Source organism: Cynara cardunculus (assembly GCF_001531365.2).
Source record: "Cynara cardunculus var. scolymus isolate 2C chromosome LG 5, CcrdV1, whole genome shotgun sequence".
NCBI lineage: Eukaryota > Viridiplantae > Streptophyta > Magnoliopsida > Asterales > Asteraceae > Cynara > Cynara cardunculus.
Window position 1 is genome coordinate 30,284,122 of NC_037532.1, and position 15,578 is coordinate 30,299,699.

General features: G+C 32.5%; 2 protein-coding genes across 2 annotated transcripts; one reads left to right on the plus strand and one right to left on the minus strand.

Moving 5' to 3' along the window:
• Window positions 1–6,896, minus strand: LOC112512982 (probable methyltransferase PMT27). The gene is made up of 9 exons (XM_025119108.1): window positions 5,978–6,896; window positions 5,727–5,941; window positions 5,488–5,637; window positions 4,103–4,373; window positions 3,174–3,284; window positions 2,923–3,091; window positions 1,883–2,155; window positions 773–967; window positions 1–217 (listed from the first exon to the last, which is right to left on the minus strand). The coding sequence occupies exons 1-9, from the start codon at window positions 6,894–6,896 to the stop codon at window positions 1–3; spliced, it is 2,520 nt and encodes an 839-aa protein (XP_024974876.1).
• Window positions 6,897–10,015: 3,119 nt separating this feature from the next.
• Window positions 10,016–13,456, plus strand: LOC112513145 (protein RTE1-HOMOLOG-like). Its single transcript, XM_025119306.1, has 3 exons — window positions 10,016–10,110; window positions 11,445–11,722; window positions 12,924–13,456. Exons 2-3 carry the CDS (start codon window positions 11,453–11,455, stop codon window positions 13,347–13,349), a joined length of 696 nt encoding a protein of 231 aa, XP_024975074.1. The 5' UTR covers window positions 10,016–10,110; window positions 11,445–11,452; the 3' UTR covers window positions 13,350–13,456.
• Window positions 13,457–15,578: the final 2,122 nt, after the last annotated feature.

Here is a 15,578-nt window from a genome sequence, read left to right on the forward strand (position 1 = left end):
TCAATTTCGAGTCGCGTATGTCTTCGGCCGCCAAGTTGACTTTTGGGCGCTGAGTATTCGTTCTTGGTTCTCAAAAGAAGTTAAATAAACCTCCCAGTGTAGCGACTTCAACAAGTTCTTGATTTCCTCTAACATGCTCGACTCATCTCGAACAATTAGTTTCCCTCCTGGCCTCGTGATTCTATCTACCTCTACCATAACCGGTGTGATCTTGCATCTGCACAGATAAAAATCATAAATATTTTGAGAAACTGAAGACATTTTTCAACAAAAAAAATTGTTTTTATAAGACGCCAAAAATGTTTAAGCGTTCTAATAAAATACTTTATAGGACTTAGAACGAAACCAAAAAAATGTCAAATCTAAAAGTGTTACAATAGGTTTATAGGACGATTTTAAGAGTTTTAGCATTTTTTGGAACACTTTTAAAATAAAGTGTCATATTAGCTATTTTATATGACATTAAAGTGTCCTAAAAACACAAGGGTCAAAATCGTCTTATAAACCTATTGTAACACTTTTAGATATGACGTTTTATAGTTATATATATCCTATACACTTAAGTTATATGAAGTATTCTATTAGGACGTTTATATATTTTTTAGGCGTCCTATAAAGCCAAATTTGTTGGAGTTAAACCAATTATTTCATGTATTTAATTTTCGTGATGAATAATCTTGAAAAATCATGAACATCACGCATTAATTCTTATCATGTATTTTCATTATGAATAATTTTCATCATGCGTGGAGAATTTGTTTACTGGAATCACCTCTTTTTCAAGTTCGAAAACAAATGATCAGCATGAAGAAGATCGTAAGTCCGAGGATACGTGCTAAACGATTCACACCAGTCGTGGTAAATCCCCAAAAGACCCCTATCGTATATCATCGGGAGCGTATCAGGAGAATCTATGTTCACAACATTCATCACCCATAATTTCAGATCCATCAAAGCTGCAGCAAACCTACAAAATCGAAACTTGTTTAGCTTCCGGTCGAAATTTGTATCTCCTTTTAAAACAAATTAATGAGTCATATCTTTAAAAAAAAGGTATTACTCAATTATCAATAAGGTTTAGGCGATTACTACAAAATTGACTTTATAGGACGCATAAGGTGTTCAAGTGCTCTAATAAAGTGTTTTATAAGACTTAAATTTATATAACCAACAAATAAAGTGTCATATCTAAAAGTGTTAAAAATAAATTTATAAAACATCGTAACAAGTTTTTTAGGATTTTTTTTAAAATAAAAGTTGTTTCAGTTATTTTATAAGACGCTTTTTCAAATAGTATCATATAAAATACCTAATACCTAATACGATATTTTATATATAAAATATCTAACACGACATATCTAAAAAACTTGTTACTGTGTCCAAAAACGTCCAATAAATTTATTGTAACACTTTTAGATAAGACACTTTGTTCCTATAAACTCAAGTCTTATAAAGCATTCTAAACGGACACTTAGGGGTGTTTGGGATTGTTTATTTGAAACAACTTATGTTTTTCTAGAAAAGCACTTATCAACTTATTATAAGTCAGAATTATTTAACTTCTTCAAAAAATCTTTATTGCCGGTTTGGCACCGGTATAAGTTGTTTATCCAAACACTTAAAAGTGCTTATTACCGATGTCACACCGGAATAAGTCAATAAGTTTTTTTTATAAGCAATCCCAAACACCCCTTAAAAGCTCTAGGTTTCCTCTAAACTCGATCTGTTTGTAGTGGCCCTTTGGGTCCCCTCCTCAGAGGTCACCTTTCCTGGTTATTCTGTCGGACCCATGGGATTAGTCGAGATGTGTACAAGCTGGTCTAGACACCCACAGTAATAAATAAAAAACAGTTGATGAAGAAGAATGTATGGTAATACTTACCCCCCATAGACAGCTCTCATATCCATAACATTCCTTACATTATTCCAGCTTATTTTTAAACCATTCATATAGGTTTCGGTAACCACTGATTTCCAGTTCTCGTAATCTTGTTCGAAATCATTTGGAGCTGGTTTTCCGTAAATTCCGATCTGGGTTTTGTTTAACCAGTACGGAGGCGTTTGAACTCGGGCCGGCCAATCTTCAGGCCATTGTGAACCTCTTTCTGTCTCCATAGTCGCCACCTTATGCATACATGTTTGCAGCGGTATATACCTGCCAAGAAAATCGCTAATCATTTCGCTTTGAAAACTAGATTATTGATTAAGCACGTGGGTTATGGCGCACTGGTTAGTGGCAGATGTATTGAAAATCCTGTCTTTTCCGGGTTTGAATCCAAGCGTTGTTAAAGCACTTGCGGCCATGGAGGTTCACATACAATGACTTCAAGTCATTCGTGGTACTTGTGGTCATGGAGGTTCACATGCAATGACTTTAGGCCATTCGTAGTTGGTCCGCATAACTGGATATACACCCACGTTTACCCAAAAAAAAATATAGATTATTGATATACACTGCAACAAAATTGGTTTTATAGAATACCAAATATGTCTAAATGTCCTAATAGAGTAGTGATTTATACAACTTAAGTTTATAGGACCAAACAATTATGCGTTCTATGTAAAAGCTTTGTAATAAGTTTATACAATGCTTTTGAATGTCTTAGCAAGTTTTCAGGACACTTTCTTATGTATTAGCATGTAAACACGCCTGTTTATATAAGAAATTTGTTTTTTAGGACATTTTTTCAAATAATGTCAGATAAAGACGTATTTTAGAAAGGTCCTAAAAACTCGTTAAAATGTTCAAAAACGTCCTATAGTTTGTTGCAACGCTTTACATAGGACGCACAATTGTTTGGTCCTATAAACTTAAGTCGTATAAAGCAATTTCCCATGACATTTATAGACATAATTGATTTCGTACAAAACCGATTTTGTTGCGGTGAAAGATTAATTTTAAACAATTCGACTCCTACATACCATGCAGCATTTGGGTTATCATCACACATCTGAGGTTCTTGTTTCTTTCTTTCCTTATAACATTCATTTGAGTCTGGCTTTTGGTAGACAGCAACACCAATTCCATTCAGCTTATCCTTCTTGATGGTAAGAAGCTCCCAACACATAGCCCTTGTTAGGGCAGACATGGCTGAATCAAAGATCCTATGTTAGTTATCTTAAGAAACTTCCGAGTTTCGAGTCGATAAACAAGATTTTCTAACGATATGCACCTTCCCATATCTCGACATCCTCTTTGTGCTTCTGGTAAACGGGTGTTGCCGACCAAACGAAATAACCTCCTGGCCGAAGAACGCGATTAAGCTCCAAAAGAAGCGTACCACCTTCACAAGAAATAGCAACTTGATTCTAACTGTTTATAAGCATGTAAAGTTTTAAAACACGGGTCGACACTACAGTGAAATCGATTATGTAGGAAGTTAAATATGTCTAAATCCAGTAATAGACTGGTTAGGTTTATAGAATCAACAATTGAGAGGTTGTTTGGTAGTTGCTAAATGGGTTGGTGCAGAATGATTAAGTGGTCAAAATGATTAAAGAGGCTTTCATGATATTCTGCAAAATGAGATACAATTGTCTGGTAATTGTGTACAATGAAATTAGGGCTCTTAATGGTTAAGGGAGATCTAGGATACAAAATCATTCAGATGATTTCAGAACCATTAAGAGGCGGACTTTTTTGGTGCCAAACAAGATTCACCTCTTAACGATTCAGATGTTGTCTCTTAATGAAACTATTAAAAGGTAAACAAACAACCCCTGAGTGTTAGATATGAAGGTATTACATTAAGTTGATAGGACGATATTTGGGGGTTCTAACAAGTTTTTTAGAATACTTTTGAACTAAAGCGTCGTATTAGACTTTGTATATAACATCATTTGAAAAAGTTGTGTTTATATGATACTTCTTAAAAATGTCCTATAATAATATTACAACATTCTATTTTAAAAGTGTCCTAAAAAACCTGTTGGGATGTCTTCAAAACATCATGTAACACTTTTACATAAAACGCACAATTGTTTAGTCTTATTTATATAAATCCCCTAAAGGAGTCTATTCAGAAAATTTAGACATATTTGACGTTCTATAAAACTGATTTTGTTGTAGTGAATGCTTGTATAAGTTACAGAAAAACTAAACCTTCTCTGTGCCAAGGTACTCTACAACGAGCACAATGAACAAGATCGAAAACCCCGCTTGAAAATGGAAGGCGTTGAGTGCCCATTACAGCGGAAACCGCTGGTATTCCTCTCTCAAGAGCAAACTGAACTTGAGCTTCGTGTTCATCTTTTGGCGCAAATGACATCGTAAGTACGTTTCTATCGAATAAATAGCCACCAAAACTTGCAACTCCACACCCAACATCCAGTATTACTCTCGTGTGCTTTCCCCATTCGATCTCGGGTACTATCTGCACCTCGTAAGAAGTCGATGAAGTTGGGTTTTAAGTCATGTTTACGTTAATTGTTTTTTATCATTACAACAAAAATCGACTTTACAGGAAGTCAAATATATCTAAATAGACATTTTTATATAACCAAACAATCACCGCAACAAAATTGGGTCCATAAGACACCTAAAATAATCAAGGGTATATTCTATTATGACGTCCATTTATAAAATGAAACTATCAAGCGTCACATCTAAAAGTGTTATGATATTTTTATAGAACGCTTCTGGACATTTTAATGAGTTTTTATGACACTTTTAAAATGAATTGTCGTATTAGCTATTTTATAGAACAATTTTGAGAAGTGTCTTGTAAATTCATCTTTTTATAAGACACTTGTGTTTATAAGACACTTTTCGAATAGATTCTTATAAAATAGTTAATACAACATTCTATTTTTGAAAGCACCCTAATAAACTTTTTAAAACACCCAAAATTATTCTATAAACATATCGTAACAATTTTAGAAAGAACGTCTTTTTGCCCTATAAACTTAAGTCCTATAAAGCATTTTCTTATAATGTTTAGACATTTTAGACATCCTATAAACAACTACAAAACAAAGAGACATCACCGACGTATTTTCCCGCCGGTAATTACCGACAGATTTATAGCGGATTACTGACGGATTTTTCCATCGGTAATTGAAAATCCGTCGGGAATCACAATCATCGGCCACACTTTCTCCGGCAATGAGATCTACCGGTGATGGCTTTTCCCCACGGATTACCAACTGATATTTCCGTTGGTGAAGGCTATTTGTTTTGTAGTGAATCTAATGTTGTTGTAGTGAATTGTGCGTCTTAAATAAATGTGTTACACGCTTTTGGATGACTCTATGTAACAAGTTGTTAGAACACTTTTGAAATAAATAAAAAAACTGATATGAATTATTTTAAAAACCGTCTTATAAAACAAATGTTTTATAAAAAGATGTGTCATTATCCTAAAAAAAACCAATAAGAACATTTTACTTCAAAAGTGTTCTAAAAAACTTGTTAAAACATTCGTTACATATTATCAACTTATTGTAACACTTTTAGATAATACATGTAATGGTCGTAAATTCTGTTACCTGTTGCACGAAATCAATATAATGGAGAGCACCATGGATAAATTGAGTTCCACCTCCAGGGAAAGTGAGGAATTCCCCTGTCAACTTCACCCAATTTTGGTGCCCTTTTACTGCTGCCAACCCCTTGTGTGGTACGTTATTGAACCATATCTGCGTTGTACACCCTAAAATTTATCAAGCATTTGTGACTATTTGATGGTACGTGTTTAACTGATGTAAGAATCCAACAGTATTCGTACCTTATCTCTGCTTTGAGGCCACGGGAGAGGTGTCTTGTAACCGTCCGGGAGAGGAACAAGACACGTTGGAGCCTCATCGGGGCAAAGCCTCTGCCGATGCTCAAAATGGTCCCTACTACCACGCAACGCGTTGATCGCTTTCACGTTATCTAAACAAGGAATGTAATCGTTCCCTGCCGTTACATTGCACAATTCCCATTTGTACTCCGACGTGCCTACGTCATTCTTCACTGTGACGCCACCGGTATTACCACCGCCGTCGTTATTGCCTCCGTCTCGGCTTCTCGAATTATGGTTCGTAGATTGGTCAGCTTGAGTTAACCATTCGTTCTTTGCTTCGTTTGACTCGTCTGGTATCATCCCGAAAGATCTTATTTCGTTTGTTTTGGTATTATCTTTCTTTGATGTTGTGATGGTTTCTTTCTTAGCTTCTTGATTTTCAAATTGGGCTTTTGTCTCGTTTGCAATCGAGTGGGATCGTATTTCCGTATCCTCGTCCGGTCCTTTTTCGTGTTCTTCGTCTCTCTTACGGTTTTCTTGATCTTCGTCACCTTCATTCGCATCTGTAACTTGCTTTTTTCTATTGCTCTCTTGATGATCTGCTTCATTTTCAGTCTTTTTCTTGGTTGTAATCATATTCTCAGTATGTTGTTTGTAAGGTTTCTTGTTCCCCTCGAACGATTGCGTATCTTTCGTCTTCGGTTTTTGCTCCTTTTTACGCACTTTTTCTTGAAATCCATGGTGGTTGATATCACTATCATTCAAAGTCTCAAAACCATTTCTAGTGATTTCATGATCGTGGTCATGCTCAGTTTCTTTTGGTTCATTGTCTTCATGTTTGGAGTAGTTTCGATCCAGTTCTCGATCATGGGCCATGAAATCATCATCGGATTTAATGGCGTCGGCGGGTAGATCACCTGGATTGTCTTCGAAAACAGTATGATGATGAGTCGGGATCTTTCGTGGTAGATTTCGCTTACGATGAACGTTATCGAATACGGAATCCATGATGATGGATTTCTTTTGAGGGGAAACAATGGAGTTAGAGGTTAGCATCCAGACACCAAAAATGCAAACGAATATGAACACGAGTACGGTGGCTGTTGATGAATTACAAGAAGCACCACCACCGGAAGGTCTTTTGGAACCACGAGATTTTCCGGCAGCCATAGTTATGGGAGGAGGAGGAGGAGGAGAATTTTGATGGAGGTCATGAAAACATTAATTAAGTCTAAAAATATTGTCTCAAGATCCAAAAGGCATGGAGAGTGCTTGTTGCCACCTCTATCTCCTTCCTTTATTTAAGGTTACTTGTCCCAACATGAGTTTCTCTAGACACAAATAATCGTTTATAAATACAACATTAAATTTCTATTTGTTGTTATATATATATATATATATATGAAATCAAATAACAGTCATGAACATTTCATATATGATATTATAGTTTATCACATTTGATAATAAATGAAAGATGCGGGCGTCCTTTGGTGTGATCTAAGTCGCGGACAACACCACTGTGTTTTCTCACGTGTAACATCACATGTTATGGACGTTCTCGTATTTTCATAAAATTAATGGAGGTGTTGTCATTTGAATATATATATATATATATATACACAAAAATATATACTTAGGTTTAAGGTAAAACCACAAAAAAATGGAAAATTGAGAATCATACTAATAACCATTCATTTGTCGGGTATCTACATGTGCATAAAGATAATTTAATATTACGCACATGTGCAAATTAGACAAATAAATGGTTATTATGGTGTTTCTCAATTTTTTATTTATTTGTGGTTTTCCTTTTAACCCTTGTGTGTGTGTGTGTATATATATATATATATAGGTGGAGGTTCAAACGAGAACATTTCTGTTTTACGAGAATACGAGAATATTTATGGACCTCAAAATTACTTAACTCATAATTAAAATTAAAAGAAAAAGTACTAATTGATTAATAATTATCATGTGATTTCGTATTTATCAGTATTTTTGGTGGCATCTTTATCTCTAAAATCGCATATATATATATATATATATATATGTGTGTGTGTGTGTGTGTGTGTGTGTATAATATGTTAACCAGTATCAAATAATTATCACAGCAAAATCATATAATGAATAGACAAAGAGATGAATGTAGACGTGATCATCATTGGTTTGCAATTATCACAACATTATCACATCACTATTACAACAAAAATTACTTAATTATTAGATGATTATCACATCATAAAAAGTCTTGAACTTATCAAATCATTATCACATTATTATCATGACAAAATCAGATAATTATCACAGTTTTATCACATTATTATCGACAACGGACGCATCGACATAACAGGTCTATGATGATTGTAACAACATGTAAGAGATAAGGATAAATCTATGATAACAAAATATTATGGATAAATACTAATTTCCTTTTCATTTATTCGATCTAATTTTCAATATGTTAATTAATTTGGAGGCCCGAAAATGTTCTTGCATTTTTATAAAACAGGGATGTTCTCGTTTGAATTCTTCCCTACGTACATACATGCATACATACATACATGCATACATGCATACATACATACATATATATACACACACACACACACATATATATATATATATATATACACATACATACATATATACACACATGGTTGGGTTGGGTTGGGTTTCGGTGAGAATGAGAGTTAAGATGAGAAGCATAACCACCCTCGGATGCACATTAGGATGAGATGCACCGGATCAATCCCCGTATCAAGTGCGATTCATGGATGGATTTGAGATTAAAGGTAATCAAGGGTTATGATCCTTTCTTACGCTTCTCAACTGCTTCGACAATAACTATAAATGAGAGTTAAATATTGTTGGTGAATTGAGATATCTCTATTCATGAACACTTTTAGAGGTTCATGACCGTGTATAATTAGATTTATCTTTCCTACATATTGTATAAATAATCTTCTACCGTCAATCATGAGCCGATTCATATATTAACCTAAATTATACTTATTTTCGATTAATTATTCGGATTGAGTTCCACCATTTAGATGAAGAACGGGTTCTGAACCTGTTCCCTTCCACACTGGCATTTAGATGAAGAACCGGTCCACCAAGATTGAGAAACAGCCATTGGAGATTCTCTTAATGTGATCAATCATTTTGTGTAATTATGATTTACACGAGATCGAAGAGATTTTAGTCAGGTTATAATATGGTTAGCAGGTACGAAGAGTACATTTGTATAAATCTAACTCGAAACCGAGATCGTCATAAAGCGGGGGTCAAGAAGGTCTCGTCCCCTTATGATGATTTACGAGGGATCAAAAGGATTTAAATTTCATTTTTTTTTAGTTTTTCATTTGATTTGCTTTCTATTTTCTTCGATGATCCTTCAGCGATTACCAACATATTATTAAATTTAATTTTTATTTTTTTATTTGATTTTTTTGCCATCACAATCCCTAGGAAATCCAGATTACCTATAGGTCATTTAAATTTTAGTTCTGATTTTTTCTGTAATCCTTCGGTAATCATCAGAGGGTTACTTACAGTTCATTTAATTTTTTCAAACCATGGTTTTCTACTTTGTCGGTAATCCATCATTAATATGTTTAATTACATCACTAGCATATTAACAATGGATATGAAAACCATCAGTGCAAAATTATAAAATCCTATTTCGACAATGTTCCATCAGTGATCGCAAAGGAATTATATCATTCGATAAAGTTCGTCACTGAAGGTTTGTTGTCCGGTAATGCATGTTGATATAATTAACGTGCGTTAATATTACCTTGACTTTTTTCTTTCGATGTTATGATCATCAAATGACTGTAATTTCTATTTTATACAAACATAAATTATAAATTATATTTTTTTCATATAAAATTGTGTTTATTTTTATTATATTCATTTATAGGGAATTTTATATCATATAAAATCAAATACATGCTTTAATTCTTGTAGATACAATCCATGTCTACTAATTTTCTTATATCAAAATTAAAATTTGGAGGTGTTTGGGATTGTTTATTTAAAACAACTTAATTTTTTTTTATAAAAGCACTTATCAATTTATTATAAGTCTAAAGGGTTTAACTTCTTTAAAAACTTTTTATACCGATTTGGTATCGATATAAATTATTTATCCAAACACTTAAAAATACTTATTATCGGTGTCAAAACGTAACAAATCATTTAGTTGTTTTTATAACCGACCTGAAACACGCTTTTAATTTCTACAATCATGTCACACGTCCAACTGCTGGTCAAAGCATGATTTTGACTTTTTAACCTAGAAAACGTGGGCTCACGCCTCTCGGTTCCTGGATCGTGTCATCTTCATAATTTTCTGTTGGAGGGTTTTTGGATCGTAACACAGGTACCCCAATTCTGTATCTAGATTACTTGCTCATTTTTGTTCTTTGGATTATTGGATCTTAAATTGTATATGCTTCGTCGTGTTAGATCTTGTTCAATTACAACCGGAAGTTGGAAATTTTATGGTGTCTACATTTATTTTTTGTTTCATCGTGTAGATCCTTAGTGGTTTTGTGGATGTATTCCGAATTTCTGGTTTGATTTATGTTTAGTGATGATCATGGAAATTCTGCAATTAATGATCTTGTTGCGATTACTGCGCATAGGTTTGTAAGAAATGACAAATTGGAGAAATTGTAGTTCCTTGATTAGGGAAATAGAAAATTAGGGAACTGATTCATGTTGTTATGTTTTCTCCTCGGGCATTGATTTTTTCCTGCATGAATTTTCCCAGAAATCTCTCGGTATGAATCTCTTTTAAGTTTGATTTATATGCTTTGTCACAGCATTTAATAACAAAGCCTAGGTACAACGGATAAGCATCCTCACTTTAGAGTGATCACTGCAGATTTGTTACAAATAGAAGTTATGAACAAGCCATGAAGCATTGGTGCTTCCAACAATTCTAATGGTAGACTGGTGGTGATAGAACTTACATGTAAGGGGGACTCCATTCAGAATCTGGAAAACAAAACTGAGAGCTTAGCCAAGCAGCACTGAAGATCATAATTTTCTGTGAATTATTCAAGCAGCCATAAACCCCTGAAATAAAAAGTCTCATGTTATGCTTTTTAAGCAAAAGTCATGCTTCATCTCTAACTAAGAAATTATTTAAGTGGCACTATAAAATTGCTACTTACCTAATTATTAAAGTGTTCCTCTGCATGCCATGTTCGAAAGTAACAATCATACGAATACCAATCCACTTTCTTATATGATTTACTTCTAGCAATATAGGATCCACGGGGAAATTACTTAAGAGTGCATCTGATGCTACAATGGGTCCTACCTGTTAGAGATGGATCTTATCTCAAGCTAGGGGCCTTATTGAACCTGGTTTTCCTCTAAATAATTGTATTCCAAGTGGAAGCGATAAAAATTCCTTAATGATAGTAGTAAAGCCATTCAGTTAGAACTTTACTGAGATCCAAGTAGAGGTGTTGTGCCCCTACCACATCCCATCCCCAAAAAGAAATCAATATTGCAGAAGAGAAGAAACTGTAAAGAAGAAAAAGGTCATACATTCAAAATAAAAAGCTATTGAATTCTTGCTTAATTAGGTAAGATTGCAATATCCTTTGTTTTTGGTGAATTCGGAAGTGGAGACTTGTTACATGATTAGCATAATCGTGATTTATAAGCAGCATATATACTAAAGCAATCTAGTCTTTGCAGTTCTTACAATGGAATCGGATACAGAACCTAACCACAGCATGATGATTGAGCACACTGTTCCCCAAAACATGCAGATTGATCCATCAAGAGCTCGTTTTCCATGCTGCATTGTATGGACACCCCTCCCTGTTATTTCATGGCTCCTTCCATTTGTTGGTCATATTGGTATAGGCAGAGAAGACGGAGTCATCCTGGACTTTGCAGGACCTAACTTTGTGTGCGTAGATAACTTTACTTTTGGGGCTGTGGCTCGTTACGTCCAAATAAGCAAAGAGAAGGTACAACCTGTTTACTGTTATTACCAATTTGTATATGATAGACTGTATATCTGTAGTCTAGCCACTGAACTCAGTTCCTCGTGATAAATTGAATAATCATCATCATTGCTTCTGAAATTACCCATTAATTGGAATCGTTGTCATTGAATGAACCTGCATCCATTAGGTGTCACTCTTCAATGTTTTCTGAGTGATTCATGTTTTTGTAACATTACACAAGTTTATATACATCAATACATGTGTAAGAAAGAACTCAAGAAGTCTTGACCTTGCTTATTTATCAGGCACAAAGTAACTTCTCTCTGTTTCGTAATACTATTTACGTGTAATAATTCTCGTTTTCGGATGTCCCATGAGTATTTCTACATTTCTATTGTTACAGAAGTTGGGAATTCTCTTATTTCATCAGTATTGAAGGGTATTTGAGATATTTTACATATACTCCAACAGTTTTTCCTTACTATATGCGTCGTCAACTGTTGCAATATTCATACAATAGCCAAGAGTTCATCCATGACATCGGGTGCATATGTATATATAAGAGAGATTGCATTCATGGAATCTAAGTGCACTGAATAGTGCTTGTCAAAGCCTTATCCCACAACACACAACCGTTATTATTTTGGGAATCCGGGAACCGATTATTAATTCTTTCCATGATGAATATCATGATAGATATCATGATGAAAATTATTCATCATGAAAATATGTGATATTCACGATAAAAATGCATGATATCATTAATGAAAATGTATGATATTCATGATGAATAATATTTTGCATTATCACCATGATTAATACATGAAAATAGTTGGTTTCTAATTTCTCAAAATATTTATGCTTTCTTCTATATATGGGACAAATCAAATGAGAAACACAAAAATAGTAAGAACTGTGGGAACCAGTTTCAAATGTGAAACATACACAAACACATAAATAATAATACCACATTGAATCCTAGCCTGAAATCAAACTCATTGAATGGTTGAGATTGGTTCTCATGGTTCCCAACATTTTTGTGGTTCTCATTTGATTTTTCCCAACTGTTGGAATAAAAATATGAAACCTTCTCTTGGAAGGGGACAACACACACCTTTTTGTGTTTCTTTATGTATGCGTATTCTTTTAACGTCATTAGGCTATTTAGAGAGCTTATATCCCAACTACATTACACCTTAACTCTTCTAATCTTTCGCTACAGTGCTCCATAACCCCTCATCCGTCCAGCATGTACAGAAGCGAAGAAGAATACAGACTAGTAGAGTCGGGAAGAAACCAACACACATGGGATGATGCCTTAAAAAAGAGCACACAAGAATACCAACACCGAACATATAACATCTTAACGTGCAACTGTCACTCCTTCGTGGCCCATAATCTGAACCGGTTGGAGTTCCAAAACGGGGGGTGGAACGTAGTCAATGTGGCAGCATTGATTCTGCTGAAAGGTCAATGGGTAAATACGACATCGATGATTCGAGCTTATGTTCCATTTGTGATGATATTCTTGGTAGGAATCACATTTGGAGGAGCTAATTTTCTTACTTTTTTGGCGTTCTTTGCAATTCTTCTTGTTGGATGGTTTATTTTGGGTACATATTGTTTCAAAAACTTCATAAAGCTGTAGTGGGTAGTAAAGGCTGTTTTTGCTTATGGCTGGATTTTGAGTTTGACAGTATGCAAAACTATTATTGATTGTATAAAGATTTGGTGTATCAAACGTTGTTTTCATCTGATTTTTGTGCAAATACAGTGGGATAAACAAAGACATTCTTTTTCTCTTTTTCTTTTTTATAAATCTCAGACGAAATAGGATCTGGAAATGATAAGATGCATTATGTATCCAACATTTTCTGTTTATATTCCTGCGGAAATGAATTTTGAGAAGTTGTGGATTGTTCGATATTTATAATCATTTTAAGAACTCCATAAATACATTTTTTAGAAAAAAAATTAAAGTTCTCTCCTCTTTGATGTATGTATGCGCACACATGAATAATTAAATATGTACATAAAATGAACAAGTGGTAGGTTTAGATTTAGTTCTGTTATTTTAGTTGGTGTTCACAATATGTTCACAAAGCATACCATATTTCATAGATTTATAGTGTGTTCACAATATGTTTACAAATTATAATAATATTTCTTAAAAAAAAGGTCACAATATGTTATCTTATTCTTATCTGTACTTTTTTTTTGTACTTGTATATAATAGAGAGAGAAAAGAAAAGAGAGGAGGAGTTTTCAAAATTAAATTGGATTTTATTTTTTTAATTAGTTTTTAGAGTATAAATTAGATTTCATGGATCTTACGAATTAAAAAAGTCCTTGAAATAACGTCTTTATATAACTATTACATCTTTTTCATCAACTATTTGACAATTGTGTACCGATGAAATTTTTTCATGTCAAAAAATATATATGAGTAGAATTGAAGAGTATGTATTTACTTTTAAAAGTGAATTTTTTAAAATATTTAATTATTACATTTCGTGTGTAAAATTTCTCATTTCTATAACTAGAAAGGTACTCGCACAATACATTGAGATATATCTTAATTTTAATGTTTTGTTTTATTATCTGTCTCTATCGATGTTATAATACGATTTTATGTGGTTTTGAGAAAACAATAATGTTTTTTATTTTTTAATAAAATATATATTTTAAAATATCATAAAATTTTGAAAAAAAAATATCGAAATTAGTGTGAAATTAACTATTTAAAACTTATCGTTCTTTTGTGTAATTTTTTTTTATTATAATTTAATTTAAGGGTAATAATGAAATAATTTATTTTTGATTTAACAATATAACTTTTTATGAAGATAATAATTAAGTATTCTATTAGAACTTAATAATTATCCTTATTATATTTTAGATATTTTATATTCAAAATGAAATGTTTGTCTTTTATTTGAGTATGTTAATCTGCAGTTAGTTACATGAATTCAAACATAAAGTTTTAATAAGTTGTATTTACGTACAATTTACTTGTAATATTGAATATTAAGTAATGTGTGTCAATAACGGTACTTTATGCATAAAAAATTGTTTTTAATAGTTTTTGTCAAATGTTTTATAATATAGTATAGATATCAATTTTTTGTTGTATTTTCTTATCAGGAATTATGTTTCTCTGTAATTATTTTGAATTTCTTGTTTATCATGAGTTTGATTATGTTTCTCTTTATTTGTCAAATTTAATTGTAATATTGAATATTAAGTAATTATTTTGTTTAGAATTTGAATTTTATGTTTATCCTGAATGAGAGAGTGGTTTTTTAAGAGTTTATCTATACTTCTATACTATATTATAAAGCATTTGACAAAAACTCTTAAAAACGATTTTTTATGCATGAAATACTGTTTATTGATGCATATTTACTTAAAATTTAAGATTACAAGTAATTATGCATAAGTACAACCTATTAAAGCCCAATACTTGAATTCATCTAACTAACTGCAGATAAACATAATCAAATATTGGATAAACATCTTATTTTAAATATAAAAAATCTAAAATATAATTAGGATAATCATTGATAACTAACAGAATACTTTGTTATTATCTTTATAAAAAATATATTATTAAACCTGAATTAAATTTCTTTGTTACTAAACCTAAATTAATTATAATTGAAAAAATTTAATTAAGAAAATTACACCAAAACAAAAGAACTTTTAAAAAGATTAATTTAATATTGGTATCGATATTTTTTTTTTCAAAATTTTATGATATTTTTAAATTTATATTTTATTCAAAAATAAAAACATTATCACTTTCTCAAAACCACATAAAACCAATGTTTACTTAAAATTCAAGATTACAGGTAAATTATGCAAAAATACAACTTAT